General features: G+C 40.3%; 1 protein-coding gene across 1 annotated transcript in view; it reads right to left on the reverse strand.

Moving 5' to 3' along the window:
* The window catches only part of KCNC1 (potassium voltage-gated channel, Shaw-related subfamily, member 1), a 97,240-nt gene extending 72,632 nt beyond the window's left edge, over window positions 1-24,608 (reverse strand). Inside the window, exon 1 of the mRNA XM_009328547.1 lies at window positions 23,890-24,608. Coding sequence (XP_009326822.1) covers window positions 23,890-24,459 — 570 coding nt within the window. The 5' untranslated portion in view covers window positions 24,460-24,608. The remainder of the gene's footprint in view (window positions 1-23,889) is intronic.
* Window positions 24,609-24,804: the final 196 nt, after the last annotated feature.

The following is a 24,804-nucleotide window of genomic DNA, read 5'->3' on the forward strand; positions in this document are numbered from 1 at the left end:
GGGCAAAGGCTTTCCCAAGCTTTAATTATGGGTATTAATATGCAGGAACCACTCTCTACAGGAGCATTTCTATATTTCCATCTGTGCTTTTGGTGCTTGCTGGGTTCCCACATCTATTTGTAGCAAATGATGGACACCAAATTTGCCTCAGAGGGTCTCTCTGATTCGCATGATATGCAGGACAGAGTTGTGACACCAAGCATGAGCAGTGCTGGTGCGTGTACGTGCTTGTTGTCAGACAGCACCAGCTTTGCCGCTGAGGCGTTAGAGATCACAGTTGAAATGCAGGTAGCTTCAAGAAGCCAGTATTCTTTTTGGTTACCATAAGGTAGTGGAAAAGCAGATTCTCACTGTCAGGAGGGAGAAATGATAATTCTCACCAGTCTCATTGTTAAGTATCCTGTGAGATGCTGATGCTCTTTGCTTTAAGAAATGGGTTTGAGGTAGCTCAACTTCTTTTTAGGAAAATGATTTAGTAGATTGTATAAGTCACGCTTCAGCATGATAAACTTGCATGGATACCAACAAATTTAGGCAGAGCTCTACTCCTGAGCTGCTCTAGACCTCTGTCTGGTGTTGCTGTGTAGCTTTAAATGAAGACATTGCCATCAATCAGCCTGTCACCTACCTCACTACCCGCTTGTATTAAATGATTTCACTATCAGCTAAGATGGAGCACACCAGTGAGTGGCATATTATAAGTGTCTAGAGAGATTAGATACTGAAATTAGATGGATAACATCCAGGCTGTTGCGCTGGATCTCTGAGCTCCCAGTACTGCAGTTGCCAATGTGTCCTGCTTCAGTCAGATAAAACCTAAAGCTGTGCTTCCTCATTCGTTTCCCTTAACAGAGGGTGCAAACTAGAGGTGTGTAAAGTCAGTCTCCTCAGAAAGTCACAATAACTGTCTGCACTGTATAAGCAATGTGGCATCTAATTCATAATAAGAAATAGTGTAGCACATTACAGTATATGCCTGAATTCATCAGATGCCTTAGCAAGCTCTAACCCCTTCTGTTTTCAGTTTCTTCAACCAGTAGCTTCTCAGTCTGTTTTTCCTTGGGGTGGTCCTTGGCAAAAGATGATTTAAAAAAAATAATAATTGAAGTATCAGTAAAAACTGGTCAGCTAAGAGATCTGAAAGCTGATGAGACCAAGATGACAGCCATCCTTGGGGAAAGTATCCTTCTCCCTGGGAAAATTCATTTTAATATGTTGGAGTAGCATGGGATTTAAAATTGGATACATGGGCATTAACGTACTGCCTTAGTTTCTGTCGTCTTATGATAGGAAAACATTCTGCTAGGGAAAAAGGTACAGTATAGAGGCAATAAAAGAAACTATAGCTACAGGTATTGAGAAATAGCATTTAAATGCCTGTTCCCACTGGTTTTATCCTTTTCTTACAGAGGGGCACAAACTTAGACATATGTGAAGGGAAAACTGGGTTGATTGGTGGACTCTGATATAGGAGGCCAAAGGCCTTACTGCAAATGGCTGTCTGTGGAGTATGTGAGACAACTATTTTATGAATGCTTTAGAAATATTCGGAAATGTGTAGGGATTATTTAATTATTCATAAGTCACACCTATAGAAACAAATAAATAGGCTGCTATCAGTTCACCTTTTCAGGGCTCAAGAAGAGTATGAAAACTTACTAAAAATCCCAGTAACTTTTCTAAATTTAAAAACGTAATGACTTAAGGTCCCAGAGGTTAATGCTGGGAGAGGATCTCTGCTCTATTTTTTGTAGAAAGATGTCTTTTCTAGTCTCCAGCTAGGCTCCACATTTGTAGAAAAGAAGGAAATGCTTCTCAGAGTTTAAATATATATATGGATGTATGTATCTATATAAATTAAGGTTCTTTTGCTCATATTAATTACCATTGAAAACAATCTCAGTCTCTCTAGTTAAATGAGCTAGCATAGCATGGCCTTGTTCTTTACTGGGGCCTCTGGGTGTTCCTCCAAGAAAATACTGAATAACATTCAGGATGATAAAGTAATAAAGGCTGTAGTATGCTTTTTAAATAATTTGGGTTTTTTTTGTGGGAATCTTGTGTGAATTTTTCATGGTAGAAAAGTTGTTTTTGGAAACCTCTATATCTATCTATTCCTGAGCAGTAGCATTTGGCAGTCTTGAAACAGAATTTAGATTTATACTGATGGTGCTCTTAATTCCTATGTTATCTTAAAATCATTCCCTGTAATTTGTGTAAAAAAAGATTGGAAAAATAAAATTCTCCTTTCTTTGTATTCCCTTTTACCTGGGTGGAAAGTGGAAATAGTTGCAAAATAAAAATTTCAGCCCTGACAAGATTACAGATAAGAATTTCAGCTCAGCTATACCAGCAAGTACAGGGTGGCAGGGGTCAACTATGAAACAAAATACAACAACTACTCAAGAACTCCAGGAGAAGAGCTTTAATTAACAGAGACCTACTTCAGGAGTTTAAGGTAGTCAGAAAGTCATTGCCCAGACTTCTGTTTAGCAAGGAGTCTGAATTTTAATGCTCCATGTATGACGGCTGATCTCAACTGATTAACTGAAGTATTGCTATAAGCAGAAATGGGAATGTGAAGGGATAAATTCCACACATGTGGGATTTAAAATGGGACCCTTAGGCAATCCCATGCACAGGCTGCTGAAGGAAGGTGAAGGTGTTCTGATACTATTTAGTATCCTTTGTTATGGGGTAGGAGATGTCTGACTAGGATGGAAATTCTGCCAAGTGTCCCTGAGGTTCAGAGTAGAAATAAGAATTGCAGTTTATTGGCGATAGTTTTAAACTGAGCACCTTGCACACCAGTATGGCCAAGCCACTAAGGGTGGCATCTGCAGAGGATGGCAAGGAGGAAGGTGGGAAGGGCAGCTGCTATGTTTCTGCCCAGGAGAGGAGTGAAATGTTTCTGCGCTCCACTCCCCTCTTGAGGGATTCCTCTCTCATTTGTGTCCTCAAGCATGACAAGCTCTGTTGAATAACATGGTGCAGCTTTTATTTGCATTGCAATAGCAAGGTATGCCCTCTCTCCCCTCTCAAAAGGTGGGTCTGGCTCACCTTGCCTGGTCTTTTTCTCTTGGAGGCTGCATTAGCCAGCAGCTCTTGGCCTCCTCCCTGAGTGTGGTCAGGAGGGGATGGGGACAAGCCTATGTCCCTGCCTGCATCTTGGTGGCACTCAGTGAGTCTAGTAAGACGTTTGTTTTCTAGAGATCAAAGATCGGTATTCAGGGAAGAAGACCAAGATGTTGTGACAGATGACAATCTGCCTGGAAAATGGAGCCTTTGGTACCATTCTCAGGGAGAAGAAATACTAGGTTTTAGAGCAGCATCCCCTGGAACTAAGCACGGCACAGGTACTCCTGGATTTAGTATTACTGCTTTTGACCTGTTCAGACCTATTTACAATGGTGAGTCTGGTGAAATCTGTTTTTTTTTTAAGCAGTGGGAGGCAGGATTCCTTTCTCATTTCTGTTAATGATTTCTTTTGAATAGCTCGAGAAAAAGTGGTATCTTTCTGTGCCTCAGTTTGCACATTTTGTGAGAAAATTGGAAGAATACTTGCATACCTCACTAGAGGTACTGAAAGGATTAAGTAATTTTTGTGAAGTATTTTGAATTTCTGGAAAAAGAGATGTTATGGACAAGCAAAATATTATTCTCTTTGCATAAATACTAAATGTAGAAGTTGAACAGTGATACCTAAGATAATCTAAAACTCTTAAACATTTATAAATCCTCCTCGTTTTGGCTATTCTTATAGGTCCTATTTCTGAAGACACTCACTGTTGGCAACTTGTAGGCAAATCACTGGAATTTAGGGATGCTCAGCCCTGATGCCAATTATTTCTCTTTATAACAATTCAGAGTATTTTCTTTGAGCTTCATGTAGAAGGCCAAGTTCTCAACTGGAGTAAGTGCAGGTAGCTCTGTTCAGCTGAACACCTCTATGCCTATTTGTATTAGCTAAAGGTCATGCCCATATCCTGATGTACAAATGTCTTCAGTTTGCAGTGTGAAAGCTATTGCTTTCTATTTTCCCAGTAGTAAAGATACTGCAGAAGAAATAGGCTTCAAAATCCTGCTGGTCATCTGTAAGATGGTTTAGAGTTCATCCTGTTCTGCTAATATATGGCATTTGTAGTGCAGGTTCTGGTGAGGGAAATATTAACAGGAGTAAACTGGAACAACCGCATAGTTGCCAACATCAGCAGAGGCAACTGGATGCTACTGCAGGGCTTATCTGGTATCATTTCAGAATAAAATCCTTGCTTTAGGGCTTTAACTCCTGCTGACTGCCTGAAATGCAGCTGCTGTGCTGCTGAACTACCTGAAAAATCCTACCATATGGATAATTTCAGGTTGTCGGCAGTAAAAACAATAGCAGGCAAGGAGACTACAAAGAACGGGTTAAGTCATAGACTTCCTACCTCTTTGGTATTCCTGGATAATAATCCACCTACAGTGACTCTACGCTGTGGGTAGAAAATGCCTACCTCTTTTTAAACGTAATTTATGCAATCCTTTGCCTTTTGAAAAGGATAGACACCAGCCAGATAGAAGACTGCTCTGCTGCATTAGGGCTCACAATTAACCATCAAAATGTGTGCCTGATGTGCAAGTCAATCTGCCAAGTCATAAATGTTACAAACAGACATTTGATTACGGTGTCTATTTTTAAAGTATGCTTTTTGGCTATGTAGCTTTAGCAAATACTGTTTCTTCCAGTCTGTGCTAAAAGGACAGGGATACTTATGGTGTTAACCTGGCACAATACGAAACCTGCCATAAACTGATTTCCCCGGAGGATTTCTTTCTGCAAGGGCTGTGTGCTATGAGGCAGTGTCTTCCGGATGATTCAAAGTGCCCTTGACTTGATCTGCTGTAAGCAGGAAGATGCCTGATAGTTTCTTCTGTGATGCAGTGGTGGCATCTGAGGAGGCTGAAAGTGTGAAGGAGACTTAAAAGGAATCTCATTCCGTCCGCACACCCCCCCACACCCCCCCCCCCCCCCCCCCTTCTTGTACTTGGACCTGAAGGGGTTGGTTGGTGAGAAGTTTCTGCTTTTGAAGTAAAATTCAGACCTAGAAAATTCTATGGTGGTTGCATAAGTATTGAAATTACAACATTGCTAAAGCCTGAAAAGCAAGCAATTGACTGGGGAACATATTTCTAATATAATTGCTTTCTGGCCTTTTTTTTTTTGTTTCGCTTTGTGTTTTGATTAAATTCATATTAATTATAATCAGTGAACACTGGGGAAGAAAGGGTTTTTTTGGTTAAAATTCCAGCAGCTTTCCCTTATTCTTCCATTTGGAAGAGGAGTAATTCCTGAAGGTACCAGAAAAAAAAAAAAATACAGGGAGGTCAAATTTGACACTTCTATCCCTTGAATTAGACAACCAGAGATTAAACAATTTCAGGCCATCCCTGTATGCCATAAAGAAACAAAACCATGGTAAATAGGAGTTAGAATTAATTCTTCAAAAGCAGTGCATTTTTTTGAGGAACACAATGGCCCCTGAGCAATATCAAAGGCACCTAGCTATTTTCTGCTCACCTATAGCAAGAATTACCAGACTATTACAGTGGAAGGAGGCACCAGCGAGTGGGTCTTGTGCTGTTCACGTATCTCCAACGTGCTCTGTGGCCTGCATCCTAGTCAAAGGGTATTTTCAAAGAGATTGGTATCTGCAAAGCAGATGTGCAACTCTTGTATCATCTGCCTTGCTCCTTGAGTCTTCAGGGGAATAACTAGGCTACTCCCCGTCCCAACATACTGCCAGTGACAAGAGGTCCAAGTGTCATTCTGCTGTATCTGTCCTGACTTCTTTGCCTCCCATCCTGATCTGTAATAGTATCTATGCAACTTCTGGCTGGATGTTTCCTCAGGAAGCGAATAGCTTATCTTCAATATGTGTCTGATGCCTTTGTGTCAGAGGTCTCACAATATAAAGATGGTCCTGGAGCTAAAGCCAACCCAGCTGAGAAAAAGGTGACTGTTCCCAGTATGCTTTGTGCCTTTCTGTGATTGCTCAGGGAGCCTCAGCATATGTCAGGCTTCAGCATATACAGCATCTGCTCTGGCATCTTATTCTGTAGTGTGTTGGTCTTCTTGGAAGAGACCCACTTTGCTAGACACAGCTCTCAGCTCATATATAGTCTGCCTGTTCTGGGAAGACAACGTGTTTTCTGACAATAGCCAAGATAAAAATCAAGGGTTCACTCTATTGCCACTTCAGTGCTGATGTATAACTTGCTCCTTCAGTTTGAAACCTCTGTTCAGAATACACAGATTATGGAGACGATGTGTTAATTCACTTAGACTATTTTTCTGGCTTTATGAGGTTGCCGCAAACTGGGGCCAGTTAAAATGTAGGGTATGATTAAGTCTGCTAGTGCTTTAATTTTGTATGTGTTGTTTTAAAATGTCTATTTGAGGATATATGTATTCCATTCTTAAACTTTGTCATTATTTAATTAAAAGTTATTTAGTAGGTCTGTCAATAATCTGTTATGTACATTCTACTGGGTGTGTCTTGTGTTAATTTTTCATCTGAAAGAGCAAAAATAATCTTCTGAATTTTTACCTGTTGTTTAGAAAGGTTTTGTAGATACAGTGTTAAATGTTCCTAAACTTTACCTCCCTGATCCACGAAAGCTTTGCTTTCTCATTTCCTGTCAATCTTACTAAGGGATGCTGAATAATCAGTGAAGCAAAGATAAGATTGCCTTCTGATCCCCCTGATTTATTTTGAGAACAACTTTAGTTCTTTCTGTGTCGAAAAGATGTCCTCACTTCACCAGCTAAAAGCAAACATGATACTGGAAATTCATCCAGTATCTCCAATTTATCTCCAAATTACTGTGCAAAAGTTAATTAGTCTCCACAATACCCAGAAGAGGTAGATAAATAATGTTCTATTATCCTGATTGTAGATGTAAATCACTATCAAGAAGTTGCGACTTGCCAGAGGTCACATTTGAAGTCAGATCAAGAGTTGGTGCATTCCTGTGCTTCCTACACAAGATCGTACCGCTTCTGTCTGCTACTTTCTCTCTCCTTGCTGCTTCAGCTCCATCACTGTATCTGCCACTGAATCTTAAACATGTATTCATATTGGAGTCCTCAGAATACATTAACAAGCCACATGTTTTCATTAGACAGCATATATTCTCAATTAAAGATTGCCCATTTATTCTAGACTTCTTTTTTTTTAATTGATGTGATCAAACAATGGCGAAGGGGTGCGAATTGTCCCATGGATTTAATGCACAATGAGAATCATCCCCAGAATAATACCTATGGGGACTGTCGCTGAAACTTGCACGGCATCTTTTAGTCTGACAGAGCAAGAGCCCGTGGCTCCCTCTCACTTCCACAAGTGCCCTATATGTTTATTAGGCCAGTTGTTTTCTCCTGAAATCCCATTTAGTCTTGGATCACAGCTGAAAGTCTGTGTGTGTGTGGTGAAGGCCATAATTTTTGTGCAGGACTACTAAGAGGAAAAGCTGGTTTGGCTAAGTTGGAATGCTGAAGTCTCTGCCCTAGAGCTCTTAAAGAAATGAAGTTGGCCTCTTTTTTTTTTTTTTTTTTTCTTTTTTCTTTTTCCCCTGCCAAGCTCTTGTGCCAGCTGTCAAGGTGTTTGACCTTCACAGGCCACAGAAAAAAATTGAGTTCATCAGAACATGCCATCCAAAATCCTCAAATGTGCTTATAGCAAAGGCTTCTCCAGTGCTTGCACTGGGGATTATACATGAGGCTTTTCACTGTGGAGCCTAACCCTTTTTTATTTTTTTGGCAAGCTCGCAACAGCAAAATGTGCTGTTTTGACCACAAAATCTATTACTGCAAATTCCCTTCTTCCTGGGCTCTTGTGAGGACTGCTTTCTTGCTTGCGGCACATGCAGAATGTACTGGCATATTGCTAACTCATTTGAATTATTCTGATTAAGTTGTTCTCACCTTGCTGGAAAAGGATTTGCTCTAAGTTGCCACGGTCTGAGATTTCAAGCTCTTGACAGTCTTGTTTCTCTGCTAGTAGGCTGGTGATTTGTCATCCTACATTCCCTTTCCAGGGTCCCAACATTATTTGTTCTTCAATGTCTAGTGAACGTTGAAGGGTGAGACTTCCCTCTTCCCACAGTGATTTGTTCTTCTAATTCTGAAGCCTCCTCCCATCTCCTATTTACTGTTGCTACATCCTACTCCAGCATTTTCCTTCTCATTGCTTACATCGGAACCACCATTTTCTGTAGTTCCGCTTCAAGAGTGTCCTTCTAATGTCTGATGATGACTGCAGTTCCTCCACTGCATAGCATCCCATGCTCTGTGAGCAGGAGATCAGTTATCCAACAACAATTAAAATGTTGTTTAAAAAACAGAATTGGTGCCACAGCCTCTGGGTGAAAAAGGAACAATCAGAAGGACAAGATGTTGATCCTTCTAAAAGGAAGAGTGGTTTCATGTCCAGAAAGGGCTAGAGAAACACAGAGCCAGGCTGAGAATCATTTGAAGAAAAATTAATGAGCAAGCCTGTATTTTCCCGATCTACATGGAAACCTGTTTTTATTCTCAACAAACAAACATTAAAAACAAACAAACAAAAAACCCCCCACCTCAAACAAGCTGAAGGACTGCAAGCAGAAGGTGTGTATTTGTAAACAACTCAATGGAAATTATAAAAGCAATTTGGAAAAAAGAGATCCTTTTTTCCTTGAAAACATGCAACAAAATTTGTCATATTTGTCCTGCAGACTTCAAAGTGGCATGGCTTTTTCCTTATTCAAAGATTATAGCAAAATTTTGTGCAGAAAATTCTTTGCTTTTTATCTTTCGGTCATTTGCTCTTAAACTTTGCTGGTTTGTTCTTTCTTTCTGACTACCGTTTGACTTTTTCAGTTTTTTATTAAGTAAGTGTGAGGGGAGAAAAAGAAACTAATACTGGGGGGGGGGACGACAACTTTGGGATTTTTCTCATGTAGAAAAGTGAGAGACTTTGAATAAACCTTCTTTGAGAGGAGGGGGACAAATGGGAGAAAAAAATCTTTTCTTGCCAAAAAGGAAATGTATCTACATTTATTTGACCAGCTCTAGATCTGAAACTGCAGAATACATATAATACTGTTGATACTCCAAAACCTGTTTCTTAGCCAAAAAGTCTGTGTATTGTGACAAGGCTCCCTAAACATCATCTGCAAAGTTTCCAAAAACACAAACCCCAAAAAATTCATCAACCTTTTCCCTCCCTCGCAACCCTAACAAGTAGCCGGATTTGAAAGACAAGGCTGTGGAATAAATGTTAAACAGGGGCTGGTGACATGCATGGTGACTTTACTTCTGGCTCATCTCTTTCTGTGTGAGTGTTTAAAAAATAAAATCACTGCCTCAGCGTAATAGGATATTCAAAACCATGAGTGACTACTTAGCATTTTGATGAAGGTAGGTGTATTTTAAGAAAAAAATGTATTCTACCCTAAGCTGCAAGCCTGTGGTGAGTTTTGTTAACTAGAAGAATTCATGATTTGGGCTAGCGAGTTGGCTTAAGAGCGTTTTTGTGGCCTGTGGGCATTTTAATAGCAGGACTGCGGTGAGCACTTGCAGTGAGAGCTAGCAGGAATTATGCAGCTTGATAGCTTCACGTCGTCTTGAAATTTTTCTTGATTACAGCTGGTATCATATGCAACGCAGGTAGTGAATGAGAAGATATTTTTTTCCATTTGTATCCAAATCTTTATTGAGATGCCTCTCAAAATACAGCTTCTGGTCTCTCAATAAACATGGTATAGGGCTTGTGAACGTAGTTTCCACACATAAATTGTCTACTGTGTTTTTCTGAATGTATTTCTGAGCCCTTTGCCATCTGTGTGCATTACAACTCTTGTAGGAAGACCTTTAGACCAAATTACTGCTGTATCTGGACAGTCATGTACAAGCTCATAGTAGAAATCTCTTTGTTTGTTGTTGTTCTTTTGCTAAGGTTGTCAAAGCGAGGAGCAAGGGATGCCACAGAAAGGGATTTCTACTGTAAGTTTTGCAGTTACGAGAATGAATTACGTGCCCACAGCTGCCATAAGTGGAACTTACATGTTAGACTTGCATTGCCAAATAAAACCTGGTTTGCTATTGGGGTGAACAATGTGATCAGATATCCTTGTGGCAAAAAAAAAGATCTGTTGTCCCTAACGTTCATGTCTAGGATCTTTGCTTAAATTACCACAATTCTCACACCTGTAAAAATGTACATCTTGCTTCTAAAATAGATTTAGGACAATCAGGATAAAAAGAGATTAGATGAAATTTCTCACGGATCTGAATTAGACCTTGCTGCTGAAATCAAGAGCAAGAAAAGCTTATATTTGCAAGAAATGTCATAAAATCAAGAGCAGTTGTGTGTGGTGTTCTCAGCAGACATATAGCTACTTTGAAATCCTACCTGGATGAAAAAAGTACAAAAAAGTACTTCACATTGGTGCTTATAAAAATGGTACTCGAATGATCAAAACAAAAGCCTATGGATACGTAGTCCCCCTGTGCAGTATTCCATAACCATGTAGATCCAGGGAACAGAGTCGATGCCTGCTTTACCCAGTTTTAATTCCTGTCTGATGGAGGTTGTGTAATGTGAGTCTCTGCATAGGGGAACAAATGGCTTTAATTGCTTCATAGCAGAGTTCTCCACCTCCTAGCAGAATGAAAATAAGGATGACCTCCCCAGATTCCTAGATGTGAAAGATAACTTCCCCTATTTGCAAGAACCCAGCAGAAGCTTTGTGGATGTCCCCCCTTCCTTTGAATTTTCTTACAAGGTGACTTTAATCCTAATTGTCTTGAGTATTTTGCACTTCAATATTGAATACTTGTTTAAAATTCTACCGACATTTTATTTATATCTTGTCCTTTTTGTAGAAGTTTTTGAAAGTATTTTCATAATACTTTCAAAACATATTTTCATAAATAGTATGATTTATCATCCCTTCATGATGCAGGGAGATATTAGTACTGGCAGTCTCCTTATCAGATGATGATAAATAGACGCACAAAGCTATCACAACTGAGATTTTTTAAAGTTTTCAATGCCTAGCTTAAGAACCTTTGGGGATCACCTTGAAGACACCATCTGCATCCGTCATTAACTTCAAGGGGAGTTTTGAAAATCAGGATCTGGTGCTGAAATTCCTGTTGTGACCTTCTTTGTGAGATCAACATTTATATCTAAAGGGGAATTTTGCTACTGCAGGATGTCCAAGGCTTAGCGAGACCACTGACACAGGAGTTAGCCCAATGTTTGAAACCTCCTTGTGATTAGCTTGTTTTCAACATGTTTTTGGATGCAGTAGTGGGCCTTTTGGATGCCAAACACAGAGTCTTGAAAACACCATTCCTCTTGTTGCAAGAGAATAGTTAAAAAAATGTACGTATTTAATTACAAAATAGGCTGGAATGGTTTTCATGTAGAACATACAGAGAATAAGAAGCCTAGGAACACAGCTCCAAAATTCATGGCTTTTGTTCATATTCCTGCCGCAGTTCCCAGTAAGATTTCTCTTCCATCTACATTTGCCGTAGTCCCTCCTTTCTCCCTTTCTAATAATTTAAGAGACAAGATGACAGAACAGATTAGAAAAATACCTATAAATAATACTGTACGTAAAGAGGCATTTACCCACTGAGTCTTAAAACTCATTCCCTGATTTGGTTCTATTTTTATAAGCTTCATCTTACTTGACACTGACAATGATTCATATAAATATTAAGTATTCATTTTTAGTCCATTGCACATAAGTGAAGCTAAACTGTAGTGTTCTTTGGAGTTTTTACCCTGCAGGTCCTTACTTAGGATGGGAAGAGGGGTAGGAAGATTCAGTTCCCGAGTACTCTACAATTTGGTCCTATGGTCCTATATCACATAGCATAGATGTAGCATTTTTAAAATTTTCAATGCCATTCATATTTCAAAGGGGTTTTTGTTGATTTTTTTTTTTCTTCTGCAGGATATAAAAATAGGACTTGTTACCCGGAATTAAAATCTAAATCTCAAGGCTGATTTCTTATTTATACCTCTTTGTTTTGTTGTAGTTACGTAGAACAACTCTATCATTATTCTTTTGCTATATCTTGTTTTTTAACTACACCAGTTTTTAAAATGTTTTATTTATTGTCCAAATGTTTTGTTCTTTAGACTGCACAGCAAAGCTATTTAAACAATGGAAGAAAATATTTTTTTCAATATTTGTCTCTTCTAAATTCTAATTCAATTACGTTTCTGTTATAGCAGGAGTAGATTTGATAACAGATGGTAAAACTGCAAAACTGTCTCTGCTTCATTAGAGCCCCTGGCAAGACTCCTATATAAGGTAAATTACAGTAGAGAGGGATATTTAACAATATACCCTTCACAGTTTCCACTAAGATTTTGAACTAGTATTATGTGTATCATGAAGGCAGTGAATGTAATAGCTAGAATGTTTATTGATCACTTCTGGGTTGGTTGGTAATGCCAGAGCTAAAGCATACGTGCTGTAAAAGGCCCTAATCTTGCAAAGACTTGTTCTAGTGCTTTTCCAAGTTAAATTTATCCTGGCAATAGTTTAATTTAGATCACTTTCCTTTAATGGTGATAATGCACTTTGAAATATTAAAAAGTAATAAAACATAAGTGATCAATTTCCATTTAAATTAAAAGAATGTTTATGTTAAAATATTGATGAAAAGGCAGCCTTCAAAGATTTTAAGATTGCTTGTATTTACATGGCATGACTGAAAGGTGACAGATTGATAGCCCTGGGAAACGTAGGTCTTTTCAAAACAAATTGTGAGGTGTCCTTACACTGACCTGGGAGCTCGCTTTCCAGTGTGACAGAACTGCTCAGACTCTGGGGTGAAAAAGTTCGCTCTACTTCTGCGTATCATCTACTTCTGCATATCATCTCATACTTTTTGTGCGTTTTGTACATTCCTTTTCCCTAGGGGCTGCACAGAGATCACTAAATCATTGCATGTGGCTCATCCTGGAGTCAACTGCATGATGACAACATACAGTTATTTCCTAACAGGAACTGGCTTTCGAACTAGTGAGTGGTTGAAAAAAAACACTAGCGTTGTCACACGCTAAAGTTGCACTGTCTCTGACAATGGCACTACATGTATCTGTTTTCTGCTATTAATCTTGCTGAATTCAGTAGTCCAGAATTACCACACAGGAACAGCTGCTTAGTTCCACATTATTGGGAAATGCTGCTTTGCCACATACCCAATATATCGGTTTGTGAATTCCTCATACCATACAAACTGGATCAACTTCACTAACTGCCTGGATTATGCAGCTGTCTGAAGTTGGGAAGTCTCTTGAGCAGAGACAGATGAAAATTTGAAATCCTGCAGTTGGAGGAAGATATTAAACCTGAAATTTCACATTCTAAGCAAAAAAAAATGTAGCCACTGGATTATTGCATCCGGGGAACTGTTTCACGCTACTAATATCTCCTGTTTTCATTTGAGCGTGTTTTTGAAAACAGCTTATATTCAGTGTGTGTTCGGCAAGTACATTTAAAGGACTGTGCCTGTTAGTGAGGAGAAATTATGGGCATTAACAAGGCTTTGATATAAGGCAGTTGCCAACAATACTAAAGCAGTTCTGGGCACAGGCAGAAACAATACTATAGGCACTGGGTAATTTTAATATGCATTTTAAAAAAATTATATCTGCAGGGTTAGTGTTTTGGGAATTGTAAGTTTGAACTCACATGGCTACATCCTTTCATGAGTCTGGCCTCAGAAGTGAAGATGCAGGAACTGACTGCTAGATTTCTGTGATGCTGGAGTGATGGAGAGATGGTGGGTGCCCACCCCTGCTGTCTTTGCACTGGCTGGCACAGCTCATACACATACCGCACCTTTTGAAGAATCATAGCTTTGGGTGATCTTCTGCTCCAGACCAGGCTGGTTTGGGAAACACTACATCTGAGTATAGTGTAAATTCTTCCCAGAGATGCTTACTGTTAACTTGCTGTTTTTATGGCATTTAGAGGTGTCAACAGAGATTATAACCTTACTGTGCTAGTTACTGCAATAAACACATAGTAACAGAGAGATGAAAAAATGCAAAGCGAGTAATCTGAGAAAAGTCTTTTCCTATTTTGAAAATGACATACTAAGATTAAATGTCTTGTATGATTCCACACACAGTAAAATAAATAGAAAATGAGAAGGGCTGAAGCATACCCAAATGACGTGGCTTAATGAGCTAATATAATGTGCTGTCTGTGTGCTTGTGTCATTGCAAATGTTCGTTTGCTGAGCTATACAAATAAGGCCTGCCTTCATACTACTGGCATGCCGTAGATGCTAGCTGAAACTCCTGAGAGGATTCTTCAAAGTTAACATATGCAAGCAAGTAGGGCGCACAAATAATTACTTTAGTCAGATCTGCTAACAAATGCTCGCTTGATAAGCTGCATTAATTCAATTGCTTACAATCATCTGTCCAAATCTCAGGTTTTGAGGGTTTTTTTTTGCTTTCTGTGTAGCTCTGTGTATATTTCTGTGGACGTGTGGACTGTTCTGAATGAATGTTAAAGATCACCTAATAAGAACAAAGGCTTACCCTGCTGTCCTAGCCAAGATATCCTTTGAGGACAGTAAATGTGCAGTTTTAGGAGTTGCTATAGTTGATGGTAGTACATATGTGAACATAAATTTGTGTTTTGGAGTTGAAGATGCTATAGAATTGCTATTGAATTTCAAACTTTTCATTTGCCTTTAGTCCATGTCACTGACACTTACAAGGTAAAATGAGCTTCTTTTCTTAGCGGAGCAGGTTCTCCAAAAGATGTTTTCTTTAGAACAGTGAATGCACTTTTGCACTATTGATTTCCTGCTGCTTAGACATAACTAACATTTCAAGTAATCTATACAGTTTTGAAATTTACATTAGGTCTTTTAATAAAATCACTAGCACCTTTGGGACTTCTTGGTAGGATAAACACTGAACTCCTATCAGCTGAACACAAAATTTCAATATTGCTTAAGCAAAATTCAGATATAAGCTGATCTGCTACCGCCCCAAAAGAAGAAAACCAACCACCACCACCACCACCCAGCAATTGACTCCGTCTGGTATTGGTTGAGCTATCATAGCATGGTTAGGTTGTTCTTGGTTTGTCCTTACAAAGTGCTTTACTGAAAAAAACTGAGTTAAAATCAGTTCTGCAGTATGCGGGACACATACCCAAGAAGTGCTAAGACGTACTGTCACTAGATTTCTTGCAAAACTCCACACTATAAGCAATGGGGAGATCCATGCTAAAAAAAGAAACAGAAATAGCACAATGTGGCTGATATGTTGTTTTGTTTTTAGAGTAGAGATCAGAGGCTGCTGCGAAGGCAAGCCCTTTTGCATTGAGTATTGTGGCAATTACACAATTGTCCTTGTCCTGAAAAATTTTGCCTGAAGTAGGTCTGCATGGGTCTCTGGCTGGATCCCACTAAAATCAGTGGTAGCTGTGGCAGTGGCTTTATGGGGTGGGATTTTACTGACGGTCTCTTAACTCCTTGCCCATGTCCTTTTCTGCTATAAGACATGACCTCCCTTCCGCTGGAGGTTGTAGGTGCTCAGCATTTTTAGGGCTTTCTCCCTATTCATTTTTTTGAAGTCTGTTACCAAATTAGAAGCATTCTGATTGAAGGTTTTAATTTTATTAATAACTGGGTAAATCACAAAACTGGCCTCCACCATCTATACCTGTCAATTGATCCTGCATAATGAAGACTGCAATAATCCAAACTGAAAAACAGAACAGGGTTATTGGAATGAATTTTCAAAGTGAAATCTGCAGCTGAATGTCTGATGCATGTCAAATAATAAGCAACCTGAACTGACCAGATCTTTCTGTATTTGAATAGGGAAATGCAGGTCATGTTTAAAATGTGTTTTTGGAGGGCAAAAGTGGGCAGGTATAGAGATCCTGCTGCAGTGGAAACAAGGAGCTATTATTCTGTTGGTGTATTTCTGTGCACATTTTTAATTTTTTTGTGAATGCTGAGTAGATGATCCAGGAAATTCAGGAAAGCAGATGGATTCAGTTTGGTGGTTGTGCAGAACGAAATGCCTGTTTTAACTCATATTTGCCTCTGGGAAATTGTAAGACTTGGTAGGAGGAGGTTTTGCCTTTGTTATTGAAAACCAAATAATTTATCTTACTGCGTCTTAAAAGGGACATTCTTTCCCAGATTTTCAAGAAAAAGCCAGTAGGATATTTTAAACTGTTTCATGTGGTCACAACACCACAATGGTCTTGACCTAACATTTTCTCAGAGTAAACCTAGCAGTGCTGAGATTTACTGCTGCTCCTGAAGTATCAACATAATTACGTAAGTGTGTGCCAGCAGCGTGTGCCTGTGTTGGTAGCTTGTGTGCAGCACACACATCGCTGGCTGTCCGCAGTGCACTGAAATCGGAGATTTATTACATTTACAAAGGGCCATTACAATGCAATTTTAACTTACTGTCATTAAAGGGTCTTACATCATAAGCAATCACTGCAAAAAGCCTTGGACTGAGATTTATTCATAATTTTTATAGCATGATTTATTAGAGCACTCATTATATCTTATAAATCGTATCTGAAAGAAATGAAAATCAATTAGGGCCTGGTCCTTTCACCTTTACCCGTGTTGGGTAGTGCCTTGTTCTCAGCCCGAAGGAAACGGGGATATTCCTGGAGTAAACTATCACTACAAGAGTAGGAGTGAAGACAGCAAAATCTGGGTCCTTACTGAGCACAGGAGAGAGATGTAGAAATTATTCTAGAAATGACAGCATTCAGTTTATATTCCAGGGGAGGGGGTGGTTCTCCACAGATTCATAGATTTCTCTGATTTCATCCGATCCTAACACTCCTGTGTACCATTTGGAGTGAATCACATATTTATGTAATGCAATATTCAGTAGAGAAAGCCAAGTCAGCCTTCTAATACTGTTCTTTCCTCAGATCAAATTCAGCTTATAGTAACTGAGAAGGTAATTGTAATACAATTGCAAAGATCTCAAAATGGCTGTTCTATTAGTCTTATCCCCCAAGAATGCACTGAAATTTCATAAAATCAAGCCTATGCAAAATGGAAACTCAGTTTTGCCATCTGTATTTGTATGAGAAAGAATTATGCACTTGATTATCAATTAGGGCCCAATTTTTCAATCTGAATACCCCTGCTTGCCCTTTTTATTATGAAATGCAGCGCTTGGATAAGATTTGGTTGAACGTTAATTGAAGTCATGTGGTTTGAATGGGGATGTATTCTGTAGTCCTTTGCAGTAAAAAATGCCAGTAAGATCATGAAGAGCTTTGTCAGTATTAGAGCTCTAGGTTTTGATGCAATGTGCTGAAGATGCTCATGTCTTTAAACGATTATGAAAATACATATTTGAATATGTATGTTCCTAATAAATTACTAAGATCTATTGTGCTTCGGTGCTTTGGAATGGAAATATGCAATGTATCTATTAAAAAAGCAGTATGCTGCAATTAATTTGTTATCCTGAACCATACTGCAGGAAAATTCATTTCTGTCCTTGAAGTTGGTGGTAATTTTGGCACTGAATTTCAATAACAGTGAGGCTGGGCCCTCTGTTGCTGATTTGCCAACATCTCTCCTCACGTTAAAAGAAAGGCAGTATGTATAGACTTTACTAAAGTACTACCATAAATATACACAGATCAGTCACGTATTTCTAAAAATAAGAAGGATGAATACCATTGAATACTAGACTGCACAGCAGAAGAAAAAACAAGATGGAAAAATAGTTTTCCTAGACATAGTCTAATATATCACACTTTTGTGAGCAGCTCTAAAATAGAAATATTATAACTGATCCATGGATCTTATTATCCTTTGTCTCATGATATACCAACAGAGAATACCAGTATTTTGTTGCTTTTTTTTCCTAACCAAAACCAAAATAGCAAATGTCAGGAGAAGGGCAAAGAAAATAATTGAAGGCACATAGGGATGGATTAAAGAGAGAAGGGACCAAATATCATACTGAAACCAGTCACTAAATTCATATCGATTTCAGTGGCACCGAGGTTACATTTGCAGAAGTATTTTGGGATGGTTTAATTTTGAAGTCCTTCCTCATATGGAAATCCCACTCAGCATCGTAGGAGGTGGCGGTGATAGGAAGGCATATATATGTGTATGCATATGATGGTATGATCCATACAATCACAGCCTTGGCTAAATCAAGTAAATTTTGTAACCTAGAAACATTAAAATTAAGTAAGATTAAAAAAAAAAAGGCAACAGATGCTGTTCTTTTTTAAGGTTTTAGAATAATAGAAATAAAATTAGAAATAGGCAAATGGATTAAAAAAACCTTCCTTGAATTGAAACTGCTAAGTCTGTACTAGCCAGCCATAGATTTGTCAGGTGGATAACACCATCCCTCTCATCTCCCTGTGAGGTTGTGACTTCAAAGAGATTGTAAGATGTTCTGGGCAGATATCATACCTTCCTGAACAACTCAAACCAATGAAGTCATGATTCTGCATGGCTGCTATGATCTTTTTTTTTTTTTTTTGACTCTGAAGTCAGAGGGACAATTCCCAGGAGTTATTTGTGAGTGTGCCTGCTCCCACCTTGGCTAACTCGATAGGGACTGAATGGGGGACTTGGTCTGAGTGGTGAACACTTTCTAGCTGGCATTGCAAAGACTACTTTGGACAGGACGCAGAGAAGACTATACCATGCTTACTAATGGGTTACATAAGGATTTGCAGTAACATGTCCCTTGATGGGAGAAAATAGGAATAAAATGGGATTTTAGGAACTATATTAATAATGAATGATAGAATGGTAGTTAATAGATATCTGTCTGTAATTCCATTATACTACAAGTGCAGGGGAAACTTCATTTAATGTGGAAAGATTCTCATTTTTCCAGAGCTATAATGCAGCGTGCAGTTAAAATTAGGCTGTCTCGTTAATCGTCAAAGTATATGGTGAGAATTACTGCAGCCAGCTTCAGTGCAGGATTAGACATGCCTCTGCAGGAGAGACCTTGCAGAAAGGCCCAAGGTGGGAGAGCAGCTCCATCAGGGCCCCTTTGATGAAATCTCACCCTGGGGAGAGGGGTGCCTGTGGGTAGGGGAAAGCGTGTGGGATGGCTCTCCCCCTTCCTCTCCCTATCTGCTCACGCTTGGCGGGAACCCCCAGAGCACTGTCCGTGGAGCGCTCCTGTGCGAAGTGTGTCCTGCGTCAGACGGCTGCAGAATAAGCTCCCCTTGTGAAGGGTGATGAGTATCTATTCCCACTCCCATTTCTCCAATTCCTGAGTTTAGCTGTACTGGGCCAGGGTAAAGGATGAGCAGAAATCACCCCAGCCTCTAAGCCTCGAGACAGTATGGTTATTCGGGAACTAGGATCCCATAAGCCTTCTTGTACCTACGGGATGTAGTTTAGAAGGAGAAAAATCAGTTTAAATGAACACAGCAAAGTTGAAATGCTCTTGAATGTACAAAAGAAAGCTGGAAGAAATCCCTGGGGAATACCTTTTTCTCATCTCTTCCCCACTATCCTTTTTCCTGTCTCCTTCTCGGTGTCGGAAACTTGTCCTTCAAAAATCATCCACTGAGGAAAGCAGATCCTTCTGCAGGATGTGAAGGGAGAACAGGAGGGAAGGGTGAGTGAGAATTTTGCCATAAGCCTTTCCTCTTCCAGATCAGAGCTGTATAGCATATGCCAGGATGGCAAGTCAAACTGTTAAGGACTTTCCATAGGACCCCAACCAGCTTTTATTTAAAAACAGTAAAAATGTTTATTTGAAAGGACTACAAAAGCTTTCCTGAGGGTTCATTAATGAAGCTTAACTGTCCGATTTGAACGGACAGATTCTGAGCACTAGCACAGAATCTCAGCTGAAAGCTCCTGGTTCCCAAGCACTGACTAGCCTAACGACTGTGAATTAACACAAACACAACCTTATCCTGCTGGGGAGGAGGAGAAGGAAGGGGGCAAAGATGTTAGACATCTGCAGGCCAAACTCCTCAGGAAGTCAGTGGGAGCTTCACTAGTGTAAGAACAGCGTGACCGGACATAAATATAAAGGAGAAAGGATGCTAAGAAAATATTTTCACGCATTTGTGTACTGAGGGGCCTATGAAGTCTAATGAGTGCAGAAGGCAGGAACTCTATTACAACATAACTCTTGGATATGCTGCTTTAGTGTATCTGTGTAGCTTTCTGTGTGACTCTATTTCCCCCTCTGCATCTACTTATGAAACATAAATTTACAAAGTTGCCTGACGATGCAAAAAAGAAAGTTCTAATAGGCTTTAAAGAAACGTCTCACCAATTTAGGTGCACAATATCCATTGACATGAAGTGATATTTAGCTGCCTGATCAGATGCTTTTGAAAATCCACCTGGATGCCTGTCTATCTACATATGCACCCAGTATCTCTGTAAATCTGATCTTTTCCATCACCTTATCTGTTACTCTGTTCAGACCTCCAGGTACTAGACTTTGCCTCTGTTATCCAAATGTGGATTCTTTAAGTTACGGAGAAGTATGGCACCCATTTATCTTATTAAGGTAGGCATCTAAGGCAGTCTGTGATTTGAAACAAGCTACCTTTTCTGATTATAGATTTAGAAGACGATGCAATTTTTTAAAGTGTTTCGTCTTTTTAGAAAGAACTACCTTATTTAAGAAATTAGCGTTTAGAAAACTAGAATTAAACTCAGCCACTATTGTTTTAACAAGAAACTGTTGACTGTGTTGCACCTAAAGACAAATGATTAGTGACTGGGAGTTTATGCTTTATCAAAGTAAGTTTAGAAATAGACAAAATTTGCAGAGTTAGCTGATTTTGCCTGACATACACAAATGCTCTTCCAGTCTTCCCTGGCCGTCTGCAATGAGGTCAGATGTAATTTAGTATGAGTTAGGTGCTGGTGAAGCAAAACAGTCAAATGTACTTGTATTTGTAAGCAGTGTCCATCAAGATGCTCCAAGAATGGCTAGATTTGGGTAAATGCTAAGCTTTCTGTAGACAGTTCCTAAACGTTCACTGAATTAGTGTACCAGCTATAGACCAGAGAAATCTTGCTTTATTCAGATATGCAGGTTTTAATTTAATCTTAATATTCATATACTGTGTTCCTTTTACTTGCCCAAGTGTAACCGTATAATGGTTATGTAAACCAATGCTTATGTTGTTTTGACATACATTTTGGTGCCATATGTAAACACCAAACATGTATATAATAACCACCATTAGTAGAAGTCTCAGATCCAATTAGGATGACAAAGTTTTGTGATGTATTTTTTTGACAAAATGGCAATGTGAATTTAAATTTTTGCATGACTGAAATCTGTAACTGAAAGTAGCATACACAATTAAAAGTGAGGTAACAGTGGATTTGTTGCCTGACTACTTTACTAATGATTGCTTTAATATACTATTCACTTGTTAATGATGCTATCAGTTATTTTACTGTAAATTAGCTATTGTGAGTTTGAGGTCTTTTTGCAATGTCTGTGTTAGGCTACAGGAGCATAAATCAAACTCCCATCTCTTTTTACATCCATAACCATAACATATGGCTTTTATTAGAAAATGTTAAGTGTCTTATAATGTCTTCTTAATGGACAGTGTGTGCATGTGTTGATGATGAAAGCCATCTTCCTTTGTGCAAAATATTAATGCATATCGCCTATGTCTCCATAGATACAAGTTAAAGAATCATATTTAACCCATGAAATATTCAGTATACACTTCAACTTTGCCCAGAATTCATATTTCTCTAGTTTAACAATCCTTTAAGGAAAGAACAAGTTAGAGGTAAATCAGGGGTTGAATTCTACCAGGTATGCACATGTAATTGTGAATAAATGGTATAACATCCACTGAAAAAAAAAACCAAAACCAACCCCAAACCCAAATCACTTTATGAAATGCCTATTCCTAAATGAAAATACCCATAGAGAATTAGAAAATTGAATTTATATCCTCCTAGAATTCCAGCTTGTACATCACAAAGACTCTTAATATTGGTTATAGATACTGTCCTCCGACTTAAAAATATCATAATGCTTTCAAGCAAAAGGGTGTTTTAGCCTCTGTTTGTATCCTTTTCACTGGGACAGCATTACCCATTTGGCTTTTGGACCATTCCATAAAATCTTGGACAAGCACACTGCTTTGACTGGAAATGTGTCTTACCAACAGATTCTTGGGCACCAGAGAGATCTGCTATTCAAATCAACGCCTGCTAACGTTGGGCTTGATTAAAGGAAGCTAACTAAGCCTTTTGAAGGATACCCTCCAGCCTTCCCTCTCCATTTTCATGTTCCCTTGGCAGAAATCAGGGATTTGAAAGCTGCAATTCAACAGCGTCATCCTTTCATCTTGTGGTAAATATTTTATTATTCCTTTATCCTCCATGCTGTTTAAAGGAATTCATTTAAAATATTAACTTCTTTGTTCAGGGAGGAAATCTCCGAAGAGTATGCAAACAAGAATCTTTAGAAATGCACCGAGATATAACTCCAGGCTCTGCTCCAGCTTTCCCCATTCATTCAGTCTGCAGACCTGGCAGCTCCCTGCTAGAGATCTCTGCTCAGACCAAAAGTCTCCAGCAGCTGCTCTTCCACCACCCATTCATAGACAATCAGCTCCCCTGTCCCTGCTCCCTGCATTTCCACTTCTCTTTCCTCCATCCATCCAATTTTCTCTCTAATCTGATCTCACTTCTTTGATCCTTCTCAAGAACACTAATCATCCTCGCACACCAAAGCACCACTTGTCCCTACTGAGGGCTGGCGGCAATTATGCTGCAACAAAGGTACATTTAAGAGAGGAGTAAAACCTATCCAAACCAATTTCTTTGTGAAGGCACTATCCTTCATCTATTTTCCTGCTTATCAATATGGGTATCTTGGGGGTTAATCCTGCTGCTGTTCCTAAAGTAGATGTTTTCTTTACTTTTGACTTCAGGAGCAGAATAAAAGTCCTAATTAGTGTAATTATCCTCCTATGTAATAGTATGAAAGGTACCTACTTAGAGGAGTCAGATGGCTGTTTAAGACCATCTTTATCCACAGCTATGCTGTGAACTGCACCAGTGTGCATTCCCTTTCCAAAACAACTGCAGGCACCAGGAGGGGAGGAGTTGTCCTTCAGTAGCCAGGCAAGAAACCTGTCAAACACAGTGTCCCTTCTACATGAATGAACTCTCTCCTCTGATTAATACTTTGCATTTCCCACAAGGGAAAAGGCAGAGTGAGGAGGTAAGTGAGCAACTGAATTCCCCGTTCTCAGAGAAGCATGATCATAAATATTTAACATGGCATGTATGAGAAAAGAGAAAGGAACAGACTCCCTTTCCAGTCCAGGATGAGAAACTCTCCAAATTCCCTGGTCCCAGAGGGACTGCCTGCTCCCATGATCCTTTCTCCATCTTGTAAAGGGGAGAGAGACGTTAGCTCATAAGAAGGCTGGACAAGGTGTCTCTCTTTATTGGGGGACGACTGACTGTAAAAATCTGGGCATGGAGGGAAATTACTTGGTATAATGGAGATATCCCTGGCCTCTGAATGGGACCCTGTCCCAGGCTGTGGGGTTTTAGGAGCCTGTTAGAAAATAAGGGTCTCTGGAAGCCCATATATGAGTACGCGAGCTCATGCCTTGGTGTCTACTCGTGCCCCATGCATGGGGCCTGCTTGAGAGCATGGCTTATGTCCCCATAGCCCATATGTGATTTTTGTATGGCCACACAGATGGATGGCTGCTCTGACAGTGGAGATAAGCCTGATGATGCTGGGAGGAAGTGGGACTGAAGGGAGATTCGAGTGTTTTGATGAGGGTGCTGATTGCATAGCTTACCCTTGCATATCTGGATGAGTAGGGATCCTCAAAGAGCGCCCAGATGCGGGGCTGCCACCGTCTCCAGAAGCCCCCAGACCTGCCATCTGGGGAGTCACTAAGTGCTAGGCGTTTTGTCATCTCCAGCTCCTCTTCACCATCACCAGAGTCTCCGGTGCCATCTATGTCTCCGTCCTCGGCACTGCTATCCAGGGGTGCCCCACCAAAGCTGTCCAGAGCCTCTTCGGCGTCGCGGTGCTGCCGGTAGGTCATCCAACAGCAGGGCTCCACATCGGTCTCATCGATGCCCCAGAAGGCCAGCTCCTCCTCATACAGGGGTCCACACACGTCTGCGGGGCAGTGCAGCTTGCCAGTGCGGTAGTAATTCAGGATGTGGGCAAAGACGCCCGGGTGCCGGTCAAAGAAAAACTCATCCGTGCGGGGGTCATAGTCGAAGTGGCTGTGGGCATCGGGTTCAGCGATCCAGGCCAGCCGAGTGCCGGGCAGGGTGCGTAGGGTGCTGCGGTAAGTCTGGTGCCTAGTCCCTCCCACGTTGATCACAATGCGGTCGCTCTCGTCGCCCTGGCCCATCTCGTCTCTTATTAGGCATGTCGCAGACTCATCCAAGCAAGCACGGCAGGCAGCAAGCCCGTAAGGGGACAGCGGCTCGGCGGCAGTCGGTGCCTAACCTGAACCCCGATCCAGGCCCGCGGGGATGAAGGGCCCCGGCCAGCTCTGCTCCCTGGGGGCCTCTCTCAGGGGAAGCCGGTGCCGGTGGCTCCCGGGGCCGCCACGCTGTCGTCTGAAGCCAGACACTCGGGGGCCCTGGTAGCTGCAGCCGTGGCGGAGGGGCAGGGGGGGCCATGCTCCGGGAGCGCGGGAGCTGCGGTGCCGGGGCGCAGGGACGTGCCGGTGGGGGAGGGCCCTTCCCTGGTT

Source organism: Pygoscelis adeliae, unplaced genomic scaffold (genome assembly GCF_000699105.1).
Source record: "Pygoscelis adeliae isolate BGI_AS28 unplaced genomic scaffold, ASM69910v1 Scaffold166, whole genome shotgun sequence".
NCBI lineage: Eukaryota > Metazoa > Chordata > Aves > Sphenisciformes > Spheniscidae > Pygoscelis > Pygoscelis adeliae.